The 21,906-nt window shown below is 36.0% G+C and overlaps 2 protein-coding genes across 2 annotated transcripts in view; one reads left to right on the top strand and one right to left on the bottom strand.

Annotated features, from left to right (window-relative positions):
* Positions 1 to 17,242, top strand: part of MAPK6 (mitogen-activated protein kinase 6) — a 42,789-nt gene extending 25,547 nt beyond the window's left edge. The window contains exons 3-6 of the mRNA XM_063090888.1: positions 1,486 to 1,630; positions 8,083 to 8,247; positions 12,971 to 13,172; positions 14,894 to 17,242. Coding sequence (XP_062946958.1) covers positions 1,486 to 1,630; positions 8,083 to 8,247; positions 12,971 to 13,172; positions 14,894 to 15,995 — 1,614 coding nt within the window. The 3' untranslated portion in view covers positions 15,996 to 17,242. The remainder of the gene's footprint in view (positions 1 to 1,485; positions 1,631 to 8,082; positions 8,248 to 12,970; positions 13,173 to 14,893) is intronic.
* Positions 17,243 to 17,520: 278 nt separating this feature from the next.
* LOC134373121 (large ribosomal subunit protein uL22-like) lies at positions 17,521 to 18,122 on the bottom strand. Its single transcript, XM_063090611.1, has one exon. It carries the CDS (start codon positions 18,091 to 18,093, stop codon positions 17,539 to 17,541), a length of 555 nt encoding a protein of 184 aa, XP_062946681.1. The 5' UTR covers positions 18,094 to 18,122; the 3' UTR covers positions 17,521 to 17,538.
* Positions 18,123 to 21,906: the final 3,784 nt, after the last annotated feature.

Raw genomic sequence — 21,906 nt, 5'->3', positions numbered from 1 at the left:
ATCAAGAATAGCTGCTTGTATTTTCTTTGTATGCTATGGCAGAATTAAACTTTACATAGTGCCTTTTTTCCTCATACCAGATCTACTTTCGTTCACAGTCTCCCTGTGTTTGAAGTGTAGGTGGAGTAGGATCCTAATTAAATACAAATTTTTAACTTTGTATGGTTATTTATTGTAACTGAAGTTTTCCCTTAGTTATTTAAAAGTAAAAAAAAAAAAAAAAAGTCTGGGGTAGAAGTGTAGTCCTATCTAAAGGTAAGAGGGGATGTTATTTCAACTTTTAGGTCTTCTTTTGTCCCTTTGATTCCATTTTGTTCAGTTATGCATTGTTTAAACAAACCTAATTTAGTTTGAAATCTAAATTTACACAAACAATTGGTAGTAAGATACCCAAAAGTATTCATAGCAACTTTCTCTTAGATAGCAACTTGCCTTTGTACAAAAATTTAATAATATTTTCTTTCTTTTTTTGAGAATTTAATATTTTCCAAGTGGAACCTTGGTCTCTTAATTTTCACATGAAGTCTTGTGCGGAATCTGGATATTTAAAATATGAAAGTGGAGAGCTGCTTGGGTTATAAAGAATCCCTGGGAGCCCTGCTTGCTTGGCTTTTCATAGCACATGTCTAAAACAAACAAATCTTTATATGCATTGTATCACGTTAAGGACATCTTAATTTTTTTAAAAAACCTGTAACGTAGGAAATGAGCACTAAACTGAATGGATGACCACATCCTTTTTATGGATAACAGTGGAATATGTGGATAGAACACTGAACTAAGAGTTACACTATCTAAAATTAACTTCATTTCTACATCCAACTAGCTATATGAACTTAAGCAAGTCCCTTAATCTCTGAGTGTTATCACACCTGTAAAATGAAGTTAATATTTACCATCACAATTTCTCTGTTTTGGAGATGAATAAAGCAATATATGTATAAGTATTTCTGTCAAATACTTTGTAAATGTAAAGTAGTAAAATAGGTTGACTAGGAATGGGATATATAGTAGAGACAGGCATCTGGGTTGTCAGTAAGGAGATGTGGCCTTGGTTTGTGAGTAATACCTCAGGTTCTCTTCCCTACCCTTCTCTCTTTGACTTAAAGCATGCCGGCTCGTTGGTTGTCTTAAGATCTGAAGTTAAAAACAGCCCTTCTTCTGAAACATCTTTCCAATGTGCAGCCTATAGTTAGCACTATAACCAGTTAAAGTTATATACTGTCAGTTGTTATAGTATATTTTGATCAGCAGACTCCCTGTGTACATCATCTTATAGATGGTATATCCCAGGGGAGAAAGTTTAACTCCATCTAGTCTCAGAAGTGCAAGAACCTTAGAAAAAAGGCTTAGAAATTAACAGTATTGTTTTAGGATTTAACAGTTACTGGGTTTTTTTGTTGTTTTTTTTAAGAATCAAGTTTTATGTACTGTTCTTAAGCTAAAATAAGAAAATTAAACTACGTTTTTTGTTTCTTTTTTTAGGGTCATCTTTCTGAAGGATTGGTTACTAAATGGTACAGATCTCCACGTCTTTTACTTTCTCCTAATAATTATACTAAAGCCATTGACATGTGGGCTGCAGGCTGCATCTTTGCTGAAATGCTGACTGGTAAAACCCTTTTTGCAGGTTAGTATTATGTAGGAAAAAAAATTTTCCCAAAGGGAAATAATTTTGCATTCATCTATGAAGCAGGATCTATATAAGATTTAAAACAATTTATTGTAGTCTGGAACATTAAAAAGAAAAGACAAAATGGTGTTTTTATTATTTAAAGAATTGAGAAAACTTATTCACAGACTCACTAAATTGGTTACTTTATAAATTTAGTCAAAACTCTAGTTCTAGGGGCCGGCCTGTGGCTCACTTGGGAGAGTGTGGTGCTGATAACACCAAGGCCACAGGTTCGGATCCCTATATGAGGATGGCTGGTTAGTTCACTTGGGAGAGCGTGGTGCTGACCACACCAAGTCAAGGGTTAAGATCCCCTTACCGGTCATCTATAAAAACAAACAAACAAAACTCTAGTTCTTTTGTATATCTCATCTTATAAATATAATTTTATATTTTGTGGATCTATAATACTTATTGGTAATCTGTGTTAAATGATACCTGAGTTGCATAGTTCTGCCATTGTCACTTCCTGGTGAATTTTTAAAGCTATTTTAAAAAATCCAACAAATTTTTCTTGGCCTCCCTGTCATCCCTGTTGCTTGATCCACCATATCCTGTTGCCTGACTACTATGACCTTTCAGAAACAACCAAAAGTGAGCATTGGTGGTTCAGTGGTAGAATTCTCGCCTGCCAGAAACAACCAAAGAAGTAATTTTTTGTTAAGCTTGGTGCTATGAAGGAGTCTAAAGAAATGTGAGAGAGAGAACTTATCAAGATGAGAAGAGATGAATAATCCATGAAAATGTCATGGATCATAAAGCAGTGTATGAGTTTGTATAAAATTATTTAGTGCAGACTATAAGAACTGCAGACTTAGGCTATGTCAGTGATGGCTGGAATGGAAGGCATAATGGAATCAAAAAGATTTTTCACTATACAGGTTAAATAAGTATCCCTTATCCAAAATGTTTGGGCCCAGAAGTGTTTTGGATTTCAGATTTTGGAATACTTGCAGGTACTTAGCCAGCTGAGCATCCCTAATGTGAAAATCAGAAATGCTCCTTTGAGCATCATGTCAGTGCTCAGAAAGTTTCAGGTTTTGGAGCATTTCAGATTTTTGATTTTTGGATTAGGGATGCTCAACCTGTATAGAAATAGTGAATAATTTTGATTGGGGAGAGGAAAGTGTTATCTATTTAAGAGTACCCATATAAATAAAGACATGAGCCTGGGATATTCATGAATCAGAAAAGTTTGGTGAAAGCAAGGTATCAAATAATAATAAAGATATTTATGACTAATTAAGGTGAAGCCAGAATACTTAGAAAGTCTCTTAGAAAGTAGGCAGAGGAGTTTCCATTTTGGAAAGTAGGAAATAGTAGGGTACTGAAGATTTTATAGTTAGGGAAGTGATGTGACAATGATTTAGGTCTTTTTTTGTCTTTTGACGTTACTTGTTTTCTCTATACTCAGTCTTCAGAGTGGCCCTCCCACCACTTCCAGGTTGAGCAAAAGAAAGGGATTGAGCAAAAGAAAGGGAGTGGGGCAGAGTCTGTTTATAGAAGAACGGTTAATAAAAGAGTGCCTAGGGGAGCATAGTTAAAAAAAGGATGGTGCATAAATGCCCTTAAGTATGTTTTCTTCTTCCTTTTTTTTCCCTAGCCCTGTTTTGTGAAAATTAAGTATGTTTTTAATGCCAGTACTTTTGCAACATGACATTAACCAAACCCATATAATTTTTTTCCCTATATTTGTCTGAAATTTCTTCCATGATGTGTGGTAGTGATTGAATTTCAATTTAGAAAGCTATGAGAAATTGTCAGATATTCCTGGAAATTAAGTGGTTAAGTGGATTGAATTTTTCCTAGGAACAACACTGTGAGTGGAGATTACATTCTTGATGTTCAAGTATCTTCCAGCATTTATAACATAGTTACTGTATTATTTGTTGCTGTATGACAAATTACCCCAAAACTTAGTGGCTTAAACAGCAAACATTTATCTTATAGTTTCTGTGGGTCAGGAATTTGGGAGTGGCTTAGCTGGGTGGTTCTACTTCAGGTTGTCTCAGTCAAGATGTGTTGGTCAGGGCTGCAGTCATCTGAAGGCTCAACTGGGGTAGGAGGTTATATTTCTAGACAGCTTACTCTCGTGACTGTTACCATGAGGCCTCAGTTCCTCACTGCTTCTCCATAGGGCTGTTTGAGAATCTTCACAATATGGCAGCTGGCTTCCCCCAGAACTAATGATCCAAAAGAGAGGGAGGAGAAAGCCAATGTATCTTTTTTTTTTCCTAAGATTAATATGTAATTCACACAACATACAATTCACTCATTTAAATTGTACAGTTCAATATTTTTTAGTATATTTATAGGTTTGTATAACCATCACCACAATCTAATTTTATAATATTTTTATCCTTCCTAGAAGATACCCTGTAACCAGCAGTCACTACCCATTTTTCTCTCCTCCCAGCTCCTGGCAACCACTAATCTACTTTCTGTCTCTATGGATTTGCCTGTTTTGGACATTTAATATAAATGAAATCATGTAACAGTTGGCTTTTGTGACAGGCTTCTTTCACATAGCAGTATTTTGGAGGTTCACCCATGTTGTGGCATATATTAGTACTTCATGCCTATTTATGGCCAAATAGGATTCCACTTTAGAGATAATACCACATTTTGTTTATTCATTCTTCAGTTAATGGACATTATGAATAATGCTGCTGTGAATATTTGTGTATAGGTTTTTATGTGAACATATGTCTTCATATTTTCTCTTGGGTATTTATACTTAAGAGTGGAATTGCTGGATCCTGTGGTAACTCTTACTTTTGGAGAACAGTTGTCCAAAGCAGCTATACCATTTTACATTCCCACCAGCAATGTATGAGGATTCTAATTTCTCCCCATTCTTACCAATACTTATTTAAAGTGTTGTCCGCCTTTTTCAGTGTAGTCATCCTAATGGGTATGAGGCAGTGTCTCATTGTGGTTTTGATTTGCATTTCCCTAATGACTAATGATGTTGAACATCTTTTCATGTGCTTATTGGCCATTTGTGTATCTTCTTTGGAGAATGTCTATGCAGATCCTTTGCCCATTTTTTAAATTGGGTTATTTGTCTTTTATTATTGAGTTGTAAGATTTCTTTAGTGTTCTGGATACAAATCCTTTATCAAATATATGATTTACATCTATTTTCTCCTATTCTGCGGGTTTCTCCCATTCTTTTCCTTTCCTGATATTGTCTTTTGAAACACAAAAGATTTTAATTCTGGTGAGGTCTAATTTATCTTTCTTTTGTCACTTTTGCTTTTGTTGTCATATCCAAGAAACCATTGCCTAATCTAAGGTCATGGATGTTTACTCCTATTTTTTCTTCTAAGAGTTTTATATTTTTTGCTTTTATAATTAGGTCTGTGATCCATTTTGAGTTAATTTTTGTGTATGATAGGAGGTAGAGGTCCAACTAGGGGTCCACTCATTCTTTTGCATGTGGACATCCAGTTATCCTAGAACCGCTTGTTAAAAAGATTCTTTCCCCATTGAATTATCTTGACACCTTTGTTAAAAATCATTTGACCATGAATTCAGAATATCTTTTTGTGACATAGTCTCAAAAGTTATACATTGTCACTTCGGCTTTATTTTATGTGTTGGAAGCAAGTTACTAAAGCACACCTTATGCTCAAGGGGAGGGGAGTTTCATTCCACCCTTTGAAGGGAGGGGTATCAAAGAGTTTGTGGACATATTATAAAGCCACCACAATAATGAATCAGGAAAACAAAGAAAACAAATTTAAATCTATGTAATTTAAAATAATTAGGTCATACTCCAGGTCATAGAAATGGGGTCATTGCCTACTGCTGCATTAATTATAAAGAGGTACTTAATGTATTTTAAAATGTTCATTTGCCATGTTCCAACATTGTTCAAGTATAGCAATAAAAAGAATTGGATTAAGAAAACCCTATAAGCATAATTTTAATCTTAAATTCATGTAAACTTTAAACGTTTAATTAATAGGAAATGTTTGTGAAATGATATGAAATAGCTAGGTTGTAGTTTGTAGTTCCTTTCTTGTTACTAGATGCTTCAATAGTATGTTGGTGAACCATTCAATAAAAGCAGCATGAAAGGAGATCCAAGTGGTTATTAGTTATAAGCTGCCAGTGAACAGAGCAACAAAAGGAAAGAACTAAGCATTCATTGGAAATCCATGTGTGTTAATCCTATAGGAAGTGTCTTAGTCTTATTTTTTGGTACTTTTCTGTTATGCTTCCAGGTTATCACTCTCTCAGTGCTCCTTTCCAAGGTCAACTAGATGTTTCCTTCTAGCCTACTCCAGGCTTTTGCTCCAGCACTTTTTTCTCTTGCATCTTCCTTTTACCCCATCTGCTGGATCATTTTTCATCAGTATTCAAACACTGATATAATATTTCCAGTCTTACAAAATAAAAAATCCTCTTTCCTGACCCCAAATCTCCCTCAACTACTGCTGCATTTTCCTGTGCTCTTTGACAGTAAAACCCAAAAGATGTGTATATTCGTGCTGTCTTTAATTCCCCTACTTCCATTTTCTCTTTAACCCTCTCCAGTCAGGCTTTGTCCTTCACCAAAACTGCTCTTGTCAAGGTCACCAGTGATCTCCATTATGCTGAATCCCTGATCAATTCTCAGTCCTCATTTTGGGCCACCTTCAGCATTTGTCACAATTTGTCTTTCTCTCCTTCTTGGAGTACTTTTTCTCTTCTTTCAGCACATCATTCTCTTGATTTTTCTTCTACCCCACCAGCCCCTCTTTTTCAGTCATCTTTGCCAATTCTTCTCTTTGTCCTAGTGTTGTAATATCCCACCTTTAGTCCTTGGACTCCTCTCATTTCTAGCTTCACTTATTCCCTGAATAATCTCCTTTTCCATTCCTTTAAATACCATCTATATCTGATAACTCCCAAATTTATATCTTCAACCCTCACCTGTCTTCTGAATTCCAGATTCATTAACTCTTACTTAATAGCTCCACTCAGATGTCTAATAACATCTCAAATTTAACCTATCCAGAACTGAACTCCTGATTTTCTCCTTCATACTTTATCTTTCTAGTGTGTTCCTCATCTTAGTAAACCAGCACCTCCACTTCAGTTGCTCAGGCAAAAATTTTGTCATCATCCTTCAATCCTGTTGATAAAGGTCCTGTGGGCACATCCTTCAAAATACATCCAGACTCTGCTTATTGTATCTCTATTACTACTCCCTTCCGCTAGTTCAATCAACCATTGTGTCTCCTGGTCTAATTCAGGACCTTCTCACCTGATCTAATTCAGGACCTTCAGGCTTTCCTGTTCAGTATTTGCTGTCTGGTGGGTAGTTATCACATAGCAGCCAGAGTAGTCCTGTTAAAACGTTAAGTGAGATCATGTCATTTCTCTGCTCAAGCTGTGTAATGGCTTCCCATGAAACTCAGATTAAAGCAAACCCTTTGTGTTCTGGTATCACTCTGACTTCATCTACTACTTGCCCCCAGCTACTCTTGTCTATACTTGTTTAATTGTTGTTTCTTGGACACACCAAGACCACTCTCTGCTCTGGGCCTTTGGGCCTTTTCCCATCTTTGTAGAACTCTCTTCCTCTATAAGAATGAGGTGTTTTCCCTCAATTCTTTTTCAGCTTTTTAGTGTGGCCTTCCTTGGTCATCCTTTTTAAATTAACAACCCTACTCCCAACAGTTCTGTCTGTCCTCCTTACTGTATTTTTCTTCATAGCATTTGTCACCATTTGACTTAATATATGTTTACAGAATTATCTGTCTTTGTCCACTAGATTGTAAGCTCCATGAAGGCAGGGGCTTGGTCTGTTTTGTTTCATAGCTATATTCCCAGGAGTTCATAGTAGGAACTCAAAAAATTTTTGAATTTCTAGAAATTAGTGGAAAGGCTAATGGAATTTTTTAAATTGCCCATTTATCTTAAGTTTCCCCTTCTATTTAATAGTGGTCCTGAATTAGAAATGCTAACTGAACCTAACCCATAACTATAAAAACTTCTTGTTTCACAAATATAATCCAACCCCCCATTTTATTGATGATAAAATCAAGCCCTGGGGATGTTAAGTATTATTTCCAGAAATAGCCAGTTAATTAGTGGTACAGCTAAGAGTAGAATACAGGTCCCTTGAATCTCAGTTCATTGCTTTCTTCACTACTTTGTGATAATCTTAGCGTGAAGCCAAACTTCCAGAGTCAGTTCTGCTGAAGACATCAGCGAGCAGAAATCGAAAAGATATGCTTTTTAAGTAGATTGGTGATATTCAAAGCAATGAAACCTGCTGACTAATAATTTAAACTGCTTTCTCCCCTCTGGTCATTACAATATTTAAGTTAGTTTATTTTAGTATGTTTATTGTGAAATAAGTAAACGTTGAGAAATGTGTTTATGTTGTATTTGGTATTTTTTGATCTCAGGTGCACATGAACTTGAACAGATGCAGCTGATTTTAGAGTCTATTCCTGTTGTACATGAGGAAGATCGTCAGGAGCTTCTCAGCGTAATTCCAGTTTACATAAGAAATGACATGACTGAGCCACACAAACCTTTAACTCAGCTGCTTCCAGGAATTAGTCGAGAAGGTATGATCACTCAGGAGTAACTATCATGTTAATGCGTGCGTGCGTGCGTGCGTGCGTGCGTGCGTGCGTGTGTGTGTGTGTGTATGTAAGTAAAAGCAGAATTTATGCAGGGAAGCTTTAGCTCTTTATCCTTAGATATCTGGCTTTCTCCCAAATAGTCTACCTAAAACTTTACTCTTCCCCTTTTTTGGCTTGGCTGTTAGGCTGAGATCTGTTTCTTTGTTCCTCTGAGTAATTTTTGAGATTCCAGAAAGTGTACCCCTCCTGGTTCTAACTCCATTTACTATTCCAGTTTACACTTCTGATTACCTACTGTAGGTGAGCATATTGACTCACTGGCACTGTCTGAACTGGAATGGAGTTCTGTGAGGGTTGCTTGATAAGTAAGTATGGGCATGAATTCGATTTGGATGTGAAAGAAAATTAAGTCACAGGGAAAGTAAGATCTTCATGGCAAGAAAGAGATGGAGGGAAGAGTGAAACTAAAGCAAAAATAGTGTGTGACTCTGTATTAAGCCCTATGAGCAAACAAAACATATGAGCTTGTAGATTGGTGTTAGAAGTGTTAGGTGAGGGTCAGCCTGTGGCTCACTTGGGAGAGTGTGGTTCTGGTAACACCAAGGCCACGGGTTCGGATCCCTATATAGGGATGGCTGGTTAGCTCACTTCGGAGAACGTGGTGCTGACAACACCAAGTCAAAGGTTAAGATCCCTTTACTGGTCATCTTTTGAGAAAAAAAAAGTGTTAGGTGCTAAGTGTGAGAGGTTGTGCATGCTTTGATGCTTGGAGAGAATCAAAACTTCATTGACCACTAAAGCAATTAGGAATTAGTTTTTGTCCCCAAATGGAGTGGCATATCTTTAGGATTTGTTGATATCAATAAGATACAAAAGTCTAACTTTTGTAGTAGTCTGTAATAAGGTAACTTTTCTTAAGGGAGAACATTAGGTGTGAAAAATATTTCTCTTAAAAATTGACTGTCTTGTATCTTTAAGAATTATAGTATATTAAGGTACATCAGTGTCAGAATTATATTGTTCTCTCATCATTCAAAAAAGTTAGAAGGGGATGGCCAGTTTGTTTAGTTATCAGAGCATGGTGCTGATAAACACCAACTTCCAGGGTTTGATCCCTGTACCAACCAGCCACCAAAATAAAAAGAAAAAAGTTAGGAATAGTTTGCTAAACATCTTAAACTTTTTGTTAATTATACATCCATTATTCGTAGCACCCACTCTGATCATCATATGTGTTTCAGGTTAGTGTATATTAAAGTGTTTTAAAGTCAGAAGTGTTTTGCAAATTAGGTATTGGGTGGCAAAATCATAATGGCGTTGTTTTTATCTCAAATATACTTAGAACTCATATAAATGCTAAATAAAAAGGAAACTGCTATATTTAATTTCAGCAGGTTTTTCAAGCTTCCTTTTTAATGGTTCTACATCCCTAACCAGTCTTTTTTCCAAACAATATTTGAGTGGAACTTAACCAGTCTTTTAATATATCTTCACAATCAAATTCCATTGCTAGCTTTCTTGCTCCTAACCTTGTACAGCACTGTCATGAGGTCCCTGTTCATAATTGAATAGCAGTCACATGACATTGGATTATGCCTGAGAGTCATCTGTGGGAGCTCTTTTAAAATGCAGACTATTAAATCAGAATTGGGAGGTGGAGTGGGGAGCACGGTGGGTGTCTACATTTTTAAAACCCTCTATAAGGGCCAGCCCGTGGCTCACTTGGGAGAGTGTGGTGCTGACAACACCAAGTCAAGGGTTAAAATCCCCTTACTGGTCATCTTTTAAATAAATAAACTAACTAAATAAATTAATAAACAAATCCATCCCAGTACCTCCCTCCCTCCATATAGGTGTGACTGTCCAACCAGGTTGAGAGACGCTGTTCAGGGATAACCTGGATCTGCTTCAGAGTCATTGTCACTATTGCTGTGTCTTATCAAAAGAGGCATTGCTGTTGAAACATTTGTAATCTTGCTAAATAATGCAATTGAATCTTCCTTCTTCTTAACCTAGTTAGGGTGGGGACCATGTCTTACTCACCTTTGAACCAAGCTGAATGTTTGGCTGATGGCTTGGGTTTATTCCTGTGTGTTGAATATCTTTCATAATGGATTCATTAAATTAACCATTGGGCACAAATCTTTGGTGTCCACATATGGCAGAACTGTGCTTGTATACAATTGCAATGCAGCATAGGTAAAGATTCTGAGACTAAAAACTTATTATTTAGATATGTTCCATACCAGTTTCTTCCTGATTAACATTGTTTTATTTGGGGGCAGAGCACATTGAGGCAGTGGGGGGACTTGGTAAAAATAATACGTCTCCCTACACTGTTTATGATCTTCAGAGGAAAAAAGCAAACAGGATTAAGTACATATGAATGAACACATAAAACTTCTAGGAACCCTACTCTGGTTAATGTGTTTAAACGAATACCTCTTTTTCATTTCCCTCCATACTTAAACTGTAGAGAAAGGGAGGATGAGATGTTATCATGTATTTCTATACCTTAGCACACTTTAGCACCATTGTATCAAATAGATCGGTTTCCTCTAGAGCAGTGCTGTCCAGTAGAACTTTCTACAGTGATGGAAATGTTCTGTATATGCATACAGTTGGGAGATCAGCCTGGCTAGTTTCTTTCCTACCTCTTCCTCTCATTCCCTGCTGCCTACAATTCCCAAATGCTAGAGAATTGAGTATTTTGTCTTTGTGTAAGTGGATATTCGATGGTACTGTATCAAGTTTGTGGAATATGGAATTAAAAGACAATACCAGTCTTTCCATGAACTTGTAGAAGTACCCTTGCTTATATACCGTTCTCTATGAGAATGTGATTGTGCTGGGTTAACCATTCATAACTCTTTGACTTGGAGTTTCTTTTGTCTTGAGACACATGACTCCTGGGCTAAGTAAGGTGGACTCTATTAAAGGACAACCAAGCTTGATATATTGTGAAATGATTTCCCAGATTAGGTTAGTATAATAGAGAGGAGTGGGGAAAAATAAGGGGAACAGAAGAAGGAACCTCAACCCTGGATCACTGAAGGGCCATGAGTAGCAATGAACCTTGGGTTTCTTTTTAGTCTGTGTTGGACTGATTTGAAGGTTGAATGAGATAATGTTTCTGAAAGCACTATGTAAAATATGAATGGCTATAAAAATACCAGCTCTTCATGTTAATGAGATTGGGAATTAAGAATAGGGTCTTTTCTGGAGTACAGGTTCGTTTTAGAGAAAGGGCTATCTTTTCCTTTAAGACAGAAGATAAAGATAGAGGGTGTATGAGACCATGGTGAAGAGATAGGGATTGAGATAAATGTGAAATGAGTTCATCTATTGAGAACGACAGAGAAAATTGTGAGCATAAAGAGATGGCCAAATAGCAAAGGTGGAATTGAAATTCCACAGTTTGAATTTGTAGTGAGCAAGATATGGGATGTTGCATCTAGTTTTCATCAGTACTGTTTAGCTAGGAGGCAGAGAAAGTAGATGGTGGCAATGATCCAGGGTTGAAGATTGGTATAAATCATAAGGCATAGAAGTGTGTGGGTGGCATAAGGACAGCCTTCAGGCTGGGTAAGGAGCTTAGTAAGGCCTAACAGACTAATTAATGGGAAGAATTGGGTGTATGGTTAGCCCCGCAAGAATCCTAATATGATCAAGTTTAATGTGTGAACTGTGCTGGAGTGTGATTGATGTGAAGCATATAAACAAATTAGTACAACAGCTAGTTCATGAAGGAGAAAGGGCTTTTATTAAGCACCAGACACTATGCTTTGTATTTAATTTTTATACCTAATAAGATATTTGCATTTAATTTTTATACATTATAAAATAAGTATATATCCATTTTATACATGAAGAAACTGAAGTTCAGCAAGTTTAAGTAGTCCATCTAGCACTACATAGCTAGTAATTCAGTTAAGCTAGTGAGTTGCAGAGTTGGAGTTAAGACCTTTGTATTAGGTTGAGCTATGTGAAATTGCTGTTACAGTAGTCCACCCTTATCTGCTGGGGATACGTTCCACGACCCACAGTGGATGCCTGAAACCATGGATAGTACTGAACCCTATACTGTGAACCCTAACATATACTATATTTTTTTCTATACATACAGAGCTATGATAAAGTTTAATTTATACGTTAGGCACAGTAAGAGATTAACAATAAAGGGTAGTCAGCGTACTGTAATAAAAATTATGTGACTGTGCTCTTGGTCTCTCTTTCTTAAAAATACTGTAATATTTTTGAACCACAGTTGACCGAGGGTAACTGAAACCGTGGATAAAAGGGGACTTACCCTATCTGGCCATTTTTGACTGACAAAAATAGCAGCTTCATATGGTTTAAGTTGATATATCCTCTTTTTCTTTATAACTGGCCATAATAATGAGACTGGGGTACATTTCAAATATTTGCTGTGTTGATTGAATAGATTTTTTTTCGATCTGTAAATCAGGTTAGTTTTATTTCTCTGACAAAACTTAAATTAACTTTTTAATTGAGTAGTTCTTTTTTTCCTCTTTATGAATTGGTGGACCTCTTAGTACAGTTAAGATGCTATGTTCCTATTGCGTAGTATGAAGTGATTACGGTAATCACTTAGCTGGTCATTTAAGTAAATGAGACCAACATTTTCAGTTTTTCTAAAGATAAGCAATTCTTCTCTCAAAAACTTTCACTCTTTCTTTTGCAGCACTGGATTTCCTGGAACAAATTTTGACATTTAGCCCCATGGATCGGTTGACAGCAGAAGAAGCACTCTCCCATCCTTACATGAGCATATATTCCTTTCCAATGGATGAGCCAATTTCAAGTCATCCTTTTCATATTGAAGATGAAGTTGATGATATTTTGCTTATGGATGAGACTCATAGTCACATTTATAACTGGGAAAGGTAAATTGATCCTAAATCAGAAAAATATCATTTATTGAATTTTCAGTGAACCATAATGCAATGAGTATTATTTTTAAATTATATATGATAAGACAGTGCAGAAGTTTTACAAATTTAGTAATGGTCTCTTTGGGTTTCTGTTAAACTTATTAATATCTTTAAATAGCCTTTATGCAATTTAAATATTTAATAAGTTACTGGTTAGGAGATACATAATGGGAAAGTTTAATGCTACTTTGAAGCATTGTCAAAGTCATGAAGGTTAGTAAAATTATAAGGTCCTGTAAATGTGAGGGCTTGGGGCTGGCCAGTTAGCTTACTTGGGAGAGCATGGTACTGATAACACCAAGGTCAAGGGTTTGGACCCCCACACTGGCCAGCCACCAAAACAATAAATAAAAATAAATGTGAGGGCTTGAAGTTTGGAGGTCTGAGCTATTGTAAACTATTGCTTCTATGAATGTCACAATATTTTTTTTAAGATGTTGATGACAAGACTTAATCTTATCTAATAAGGTATCTCCATAGTGTCTTAGATCTTTACTGTATCAGTTATGTCTTAGGACAAATTATTTTTGACTCATGGTATATGCAGTATTTGAATATGTTTTTCTGATGACATAAAATTAATTTTGGGATCTTAACATAAGCTCAGTAAAAGGAATGTTTTTAGTCTAAACAGATATGAAACATCAAAATGGATAACATTGTACATTAAAGTGAAATAATTTCTTCCCTCAGCCTCCTTTCAGGATTTCTAAATTTCTGGGGAAGTGTAGATATAATTCTGCTTCAAAGTAGGGTGGTAGCATATTATTTAAAGTCTTCAGGTGATTTTGATGTGTGGCCAGGTTTACGAGTCATTAATGACAGTGTTTAAGATTTCATATATTTCTGTGTCTAAAAAGAAATGATTGTTAAAGAAGTAGTTCATTGTTTCAGTGTTGAGGTATTTGTGTGTTTATACACATGTGCCAACCACATTTTTTTCTCCACATGCCCATTTCTACCCCCAAATACAGTTCTTTCACACATATCCAAACATCTTCTAACCTCTGTATTTTCTGTTATACTCAGTTATCTATTTTCTGTTCCCTGCTCCCCATCCCCCAGTCATTTTCATGTGTATGTCTCAATCTGCCTCTACTTGGGCATGGTGTAGTCACCTTGTTGTGATGTGTGAGAGGATACCACATTCAGTAGCACATATACATGAAGAGACTTTTTTCCTATTCATGGTGATGCATTCCAGGAAAACTTCCTCTCTTTTAGTCTGCCTTATTACTAGTAGTGTGAAAATTTGTAAAGTACCTGATTCAGATTAGAGATCTGTATTTTGTGGCCATAAAGTGTTTTTTGTCTGTGTGAAACTGCTGGAGTTGAACTACAGATATGCCAGTCACCCAGATATTTATCTACAGTTGTGTTTGTGGTGGATGAAAAATAGACTAGAGAAAAGTAGAAATAAGTGAGAACTCAAGAGTTTCTCATGAAATTATATGCTCCATTGGCAATTACCAAGTATTGCCTCATAGGCCCCCTAAGTATAATAACAGGTATACTTATCTGTTAAGATTATATGTTCTGGTAGGGCAGGGAAGATTCATGGTTTACTCTCCTGTTATCCCCTTAAAGACCTAACATAGTGCTTTCACATAAAAGGCGATAGGTGAATTTGAAAATGAAATCATGGAGTAACACTAATGTATTAATTTTTTCAGGTATCATGATTGTCAGTTTTCAGAGCATGATTGGCCTATACATAACAACTTTGATATTGATGAAGTGCAGCTTGACCCAAGAGCTCTGTCTGATGTCACTGATGAAGAAGAAGTACAAGTTGACCCTCGAAAATATTTGGATGGAGATCGAGAAAAGTACCTGGAGGATCCTGCTTTTGATACCAGTTACTCTACTGAGCCTTGTTGGCAGTACCCAGATCATCATGAAAACAAATATTGTGATCTGGAGTGTAGCCATACTTGTAACTACAAAATGAGGTCATCATCATATTTAGATAACTTAGTTTGGAGGGAGAGTGAAGTTAACCATTATTATGAACCCAAGCTTATTATAGATCTTTCTAATTGGAAAGAACAAAGCAAAGAAAAGTCTGATAAGAAAGGCAAGTCAAAATGTGAAAGGAATGGATTGGTTAAAGCCCAGATAGCTCTAGAGGAAGCATCACAGCAACTGGTTGAAAAAGAAAGGGAAAAGAATCAGGGATTTGATTTTGATTCCTTTATTGCAGGAACTATTCAACTTAGTTCACAGCACGAGCCTACTGATGTTGTTGATAAATTAAATGACTTGAATAGCTCAGTGTCCCAACTAGAATTGAAAAGTTTGATATCAAAATCAGTAAGCCAAGAAAAACAGGAAAAAGGAATGGCCAATTTGGCTCAGTTAGAAGCGTTGTACCAATCTTCTTGGGATAGCCAGTTTGTGAGCAGTGGGGAGGACTGTTTTCTCATCAATCAGTTTTGTTGTGAGGTAAGGAAGGATGAACAAATTGAGAAGGAAAACACTTATACCAGTTACTTGGACAAGTTCTTTAGCAGAAAAGAAGATACTGAAATGCTAGAAACTGAGCCAGTAGAGGATGGGAAGCTGGGGGAGAGAGGAAATGAGGAAGGATTTCTGAACAACAGTGGGGAGTTCCTCTTTAACAAGCAGCTTGAATCTATAGGCATCCCACAGTTTCACAGTCCAGTTGGGTCACCACTTAAGTCAATACAGGCCACATTAACACCTTCTGCTATGAAATCCTCCCCTCAAATTCCTCATAAAACATACAGCAGCATTCTGAAACATCTGAACTAAAACACTCAGCAGACATTTCTCTTTGTAGTCTTCATGAAATGTATTGTCTTTTTTTTTTAAAACTAGTGTTTAAGTCATTTTTTACTTGAATCAGATGATGTCATTTGGTAAGGATTTTATTCTCGATTTTTAAAATCCAGACTTTTTTTCTACATGTGAGATAGTTTTCATTTTAACTGGCATGTCGTTTGCACACACAAAGAATAGAGCAAAATAATGCAATGCAGGAGAAGACAAAAGAAATGCACTAAGACAAGTAAACATTCTCTCATAGAACAATGATCTGTTTTACAGGAAACAAATCTTGCCTTGAAATTTACACAGTGAGACTGTACATAACTGCATGAAAATATCTATTTTTTTCCTAAAACATTTTTCATTCATGAGTATTTTCAAGTTTTTCATACTGTTCACATTTCTTAAAACACATGATACCAGCAGCAACTGAAAATGAATGCCGAATTTGGTACACATGTGTTATCTACCTCAAGGTAACAAAAGTATGTGGCAAAACATATACCACCCATAGTGCTTCACAGTACGCACTTCTATTTAGCCAGCATCTATTGTAGTAAACTTCTTAATAAGACTCATTCACTGTTTATAAATGTTCTGGTATGCATTCTTTATAGTGAAGTGTTAATACATCACATCTTATTTATTTTAGCAAATCAGTATATTTTCTGTATTTAATTATAAAAGAAGTTAACTTAGTTTTTAAAATTTATTTGCAAGTACACTTTTTCCATTTGGCACTATGGTTTGTTGCCTACCTAGCTGAATACATAATGTCAGCTTATCCCAAGGCTGTCCATGTACTTAATTTACTTAAGTGTTCGTTTTAAGTAAAGTGCTCACTGTGTATAGGAATTTGTATTTTGGAGGTGCTTGATCTATCTACAAAGAAAAATTAGGAATTACTTTATTATAAAATGCTCCTAGAAGTCTTAATTGTGTTTATTTTTTAAAAAAGGTAATGTTAGACTTGTGTGCATGAAAGTAATTAAGGTACATCATTATTGTAGTTTAAAAGTCGTACATGATAAGACATTTTGTTTTTACTGTATGTTTTTACTGAATGATCTGTTCCCCATCCCAAGGCAAGCATGAATAAAATTAGGTTAAATGTAGCATGTGGCATCACAGTCTCTTAGAATTTGTTTCATCTGTTTTATTTTATTGAATACTGTCTGTATCTTTGGTTATCCTGTTTGAAGAAAAAGGATAAATAAAACATGGCCAGCAAATCTGGCTCCTGTTTGACTCTTTAGGTAATGAAAATTACTACTATAATCTTGAGTTCCCCTTTCCAGCGTGTTTGAATTCTGGGTATAACTAAACAGTTTAAAAGGCTGAGAAGAAAAAGGTTTTGTCTCCACAGAAAAAAACCTTCTGTTGACTTCCTTCACACATTAAAATAGAATAAGTTTTTATATATTTCAAAACTTATAAAAAATGTGTGGAAGCTTTGAACTATACTATCAGAAAAACCTTTATTTTATTTTATTTTTTATTTTTATTTTTTTTATATTTAATTCTGAATTTATTCTCGAGCCATAAGTTTTTGTTTCTTCAGTTTCTTCTGGGATATCTTTTTCTTCTGTGCAACCTCTTCTTCTGGTTTGGGAACGATTTGTTCCTTTTCAGTAAGGATCATTTCGATGTGGCAGGGGGAGCTCATGTATGGGTTAATCCGACCATGAGCTCTGTAAGTACGGCGGCGCATCTTGGGTGCTTTGTTCACCTGGATATGCTCAGTCACCAGAGAATCTACATCTAAACCCTTAAGTTCAGCATTACTCTCTGCATTTTTAAGCATGTGCAGCAAAAATTCAGCACTCTTTTTGGGCCACCGACCCTGTGTCCAACCCCACTGTTTGGCCTGGGCACACCTACCAACTCCACCATTGTAACGCCTGAATGGTACACATTGCTTCTGTAAGGTGACATCCTTCAGATACTTGGTGGCTTTACGGATATGCATACCCTTAATGGCCTGAGCAGTTTCACGGGTGTTCTTAAAGTGAACACGAAGATTTGAACCTCTCGACTTACACGATTTTGTGGGGTTTTCTGGGTCAAGCGAATAGCGAACCATTTTTAAAGATCACCTTAGGCCGCTTACTGGAAGAGCTCAGAAAAACCTTTAAATGTGTTTGCTCTACAATACGAGTACATCATCTTTCCTTCACTCAAAAACTTACTACCTCTCTAAAATATAAAACCATTTTTCCTTTAGCCTCTCTTTTTTTGTCTGTCTTTTATCCTTGTTCTGTACACCAATTCTGTTAGTATTTGGACTTCTACCTTCCCAATGACCTATTCAATGATGTCATCTGAATTCACAAAGCTTTAAAATCTAGATATTTTCTGGATGAGTATATAACATGTATGAGTAAACTGAAACATACACTCAAATTACCTTAAAAAGGCAAGCTCTGACATACAGTAATGAGAGAATTGATTTGTGTGGAGAGAGGGGAGATGTGGGAAAGAAATGAGATTTGGGAAAAATGGGATTACTTATGGTTGGAGCTGGGTGGGATGGTGAGTCAGAGGCTTTGAGTCTCTTGAGTGTCAGACTAACAGGAAGCAAGGGAAGCAAATGGACAGCAGACATTTGCTCCATTATGAACATTTTTGCTAATCTAAATTCATTCTGATGATTAGCGTTGAATCTAAAATGCTGTCTCACCTGAGGGAGGCCTAGAACTTACCTTCTTACTGGGAAATTTGCTCCTGGATTTAATCCACATTTATCACTGTCAACTTTGGCTGCTTCATGGCTATATACATAATATATACATAATGGTCTATTGTTAACTTTGTTTTGAGTTTTTAAAACCATCAAAGAGGGAAGGTAGAATGTAAGTACTTTGAAACCTTGCATATCAAATATGCCTGCTTAGGCCGAGCCCGTGGCGCACTTGGTAGAGTGCGGCGCTGGCAGCGCGGCGACGCTCCCGCCGCGGGTTCGGATCCTATATAGGACTGACCAGTGCACTCATTGGCTGAGTGCCGGTCATGAAAAAAAACGACAAAAAAAAAAAAAAAAAAAATGCCTGCTTTAGGGGGGTCCCAGGACGGGTATTAAGTTATAAAGCCAGTTTCCAATAAAATGTTTGCCATTTATTGTCCCCCTCCCCATCCCTGCAACCTAAATGTCTTCTTTGTAGGGTAATGAAGATGATACACTTTTTGAGGAAATGTTAGTGTTTAAGGTTCTTCTAGAAAGGTAACCTGAGCTTAGGAAATTAGAACTACAATAGGGGCAAAGGGCATTATTAGCTTACTATTAGTGGGCAATGAACTGCCAACACCAAGGTATGCATCTAATTTTTAAAAATAATTTTGTGGCTGGCCCATTAGTTCAGCTGTTTAGAGTGCAGCCTAATAACAACAATGTCAAGAGTTCAGATCCCCTTACCAGGCAGCCACCAAATTAAAAAAAAATAATAGTTAAAAACAAAATTTATCATCTTAACCACTTTTAAGTGTGCAGTAGTGTTAACTATATGCACATGGTGGTACAACAAATTTCTAGGACTTCATCTTGCTTCATTGAACAACTCTCCTTTACCCTCTCCCCCAGCCCCTGGCCACCAGACCACCATCTACTTTCGAAGAGTTTGATTTTTTTAGATACTTTGTATAAATGTGGAATCATGCATTTGTCTTTTTGCGACTGTCTAATTTCACTTAGAATAATGTCCTGAAGTTGCATTCATGTTGTAGCATATGATAGAATTTTCTTTTTTCAAGGCTAAATAATATTCCAAATTCCATGTATCTGCCACATCTTTATTCAATTGATGGGCAATTTCATTGCTTCCACCTCTTGGCTGTTGTGACTAGTGCTGCAGTGAACATGGGTGTGTAAATGTCTGTTCAAGAGCCTGTTTTTAATTCTTGTTGATATATACCCAGAATTAGGATTGCTGGGTCATATGGTAATTCTAGTTTTAATTTTTTTTTAGGGAACAGCCATATTGTTTTGCATAGTAACTGCACTATTTTACATTCCCATCAACAGTGCACAAGGGTTCAAATTTCTCCACATCCTCACCAACACTTGTTATTTTCTGGGGTTTTTTTGTTTGTTTGTTTTACAGTGGCTATACTAAGGTGTGAGATGATATTGTGGGTTTGGTTTTCATTTCCCTGATGATTAGTGATACTGAGCATCTTCTCCTGTTTGTTGACCATTTGTGTATCTTCTTTGGAGAAATGTCTTTTCAAGTCCTTTGCCCATTTTTTAATTGGATTGTATTATGATTGAGTTGTAGGAGTTCTTTATATATTCTGGATATTAACTGCTTATCAGATACATGGTTTGCAGATATTTTCTCCCATTTGTAGGTTGCTTTTTTACCTCGTTCATTTCACTCATTGGTTTTTTCCTTTGCTGCACAGAAGTTTTTTAATTTGATGCAATCCCATTTGTTTATTTTTGCTTTTGTTACCTGTGCTTTTGGTGTCATATCCAAGAAATCACTGCCAAATCCAATGTTATGAAGCTTTGCTCTTTTGTTGTAAGAGTTCTGTAGTTTCAGTTCTTATGCTTAGATCTTTATTTTGAGTTAATTTTTGTATACAGTATAAGGTAAGGGTCTGACTTCATTCTTTTGCATGTGGCTATCCAGTTTTCCTAACACCATTTGTTGAAGAGACTGTCTTTAGCCTTGACACCTTTGTTGAAGATCATTTGACAATATACTTGAGAGTTTATTTCTGGGTTCTCTGTTATATGTCCTCCTTTGCCTCTTGTGACAGTTTTTGTCTATTTTCTCTGATATAGGTATGGTCACCCCTGCTTTCTTAATGGTTGCCATTTGCATGGAATATGTGTTTCCATCTTTTCATTTTCAGACGATGTATGTCCTTATATCTAAAATGAGTCTCTGTGGACAGCATGTAGTTGGATCTTAGGGTTTTTTTAGACTGAGAATTTTAATTCATTTACATTTAAAAAGACTTACTTATGGGAAAGGGCTTACTGTCACCATTTTGTTCATTTTCTGTTTGTCTTGTATTTTGTCCCACTTTTTCTCTTGTTGCCTGTCTTTTTTTTTTTGATGTGCTTGATTCCCTTCTCATTTTCTTTTGAGCATCTTCTATAGGTATTTTGTCTGTAGTTACCATGGGGATTACATAAAACATCTTATGGTTATAATAATCTATTTTAAACTGATAGCAATTTCAACCTTATGCAAAAACTACTCCCTTACATCCCCCCCATGTTATTAATGTCAGAAATTACATCTTCTTATATTTTGTATCAATAGTATAAAAAAACCTTACAACTATAAAACTGTTATCTTGTAAATTCTATACCTGAATTAAAAGTGATTACACACTACTATTACAGTATTCTGTATTTGTATATATATATACCTTTACCAGAAAGCATTATATATTTTTGTATGCTTTCATGTTGCTGTCTGCATCCTTTCAAGTTGAAGAACTCCATTTATGTATGCTTCGTCTATGATTTTGTAAACATGTATTATTTTGTATGTTTTAAAATCTCATGGCATTTTGTTCATATCTGTTTGCAACTTGCATTTTTACTCATGTCTCTGAAATTTAACTACATGGATACATGTAGCTTTAGTTTCATTTTGATTGCTATGTCATGATGTACTTATCCATCTTTTAAATGTCATTTTCCAAAACTTTGCTTCTGCAAGCACCTTTGCAGTCAGAATTCTTGTGAACATATGTAGGAGTGTCTTTAGGATAAATATCTAGACTTGTTCAGTCATAAAGAATGCATATATTCAAGTGTATGAGATGACATATTGCTGTCCAGAAGTCGTTGTACCGATTCACGCTCCTGTGAGCAATGTGTATGAGTTCCTGTTCATCCACATCCTCCCAAACAAGAAACCAGATCATTTCCATTCAGTGA

Source organism: Cynocephalus volans, chromosome 3 (genome assembly GCF_027409185.1).
Source record: "Cynocephalus volans isolate mCynVol1 chromosome 3, mCynVol1.pri, whole genome shotgun sequence".
Classification (NCBI taxonomy): Eukaryota; Metazoa; Chordata; class Mammalia; order Dermoptera; family Cynocephalidae; genus Cynocephalus; species Cynocephalus volans.
The sequence above is the reverse complement of the archived record's forward strand: the minus strand, read 5'-3'. Positions and strand labels throughout refer to the sequence as shown.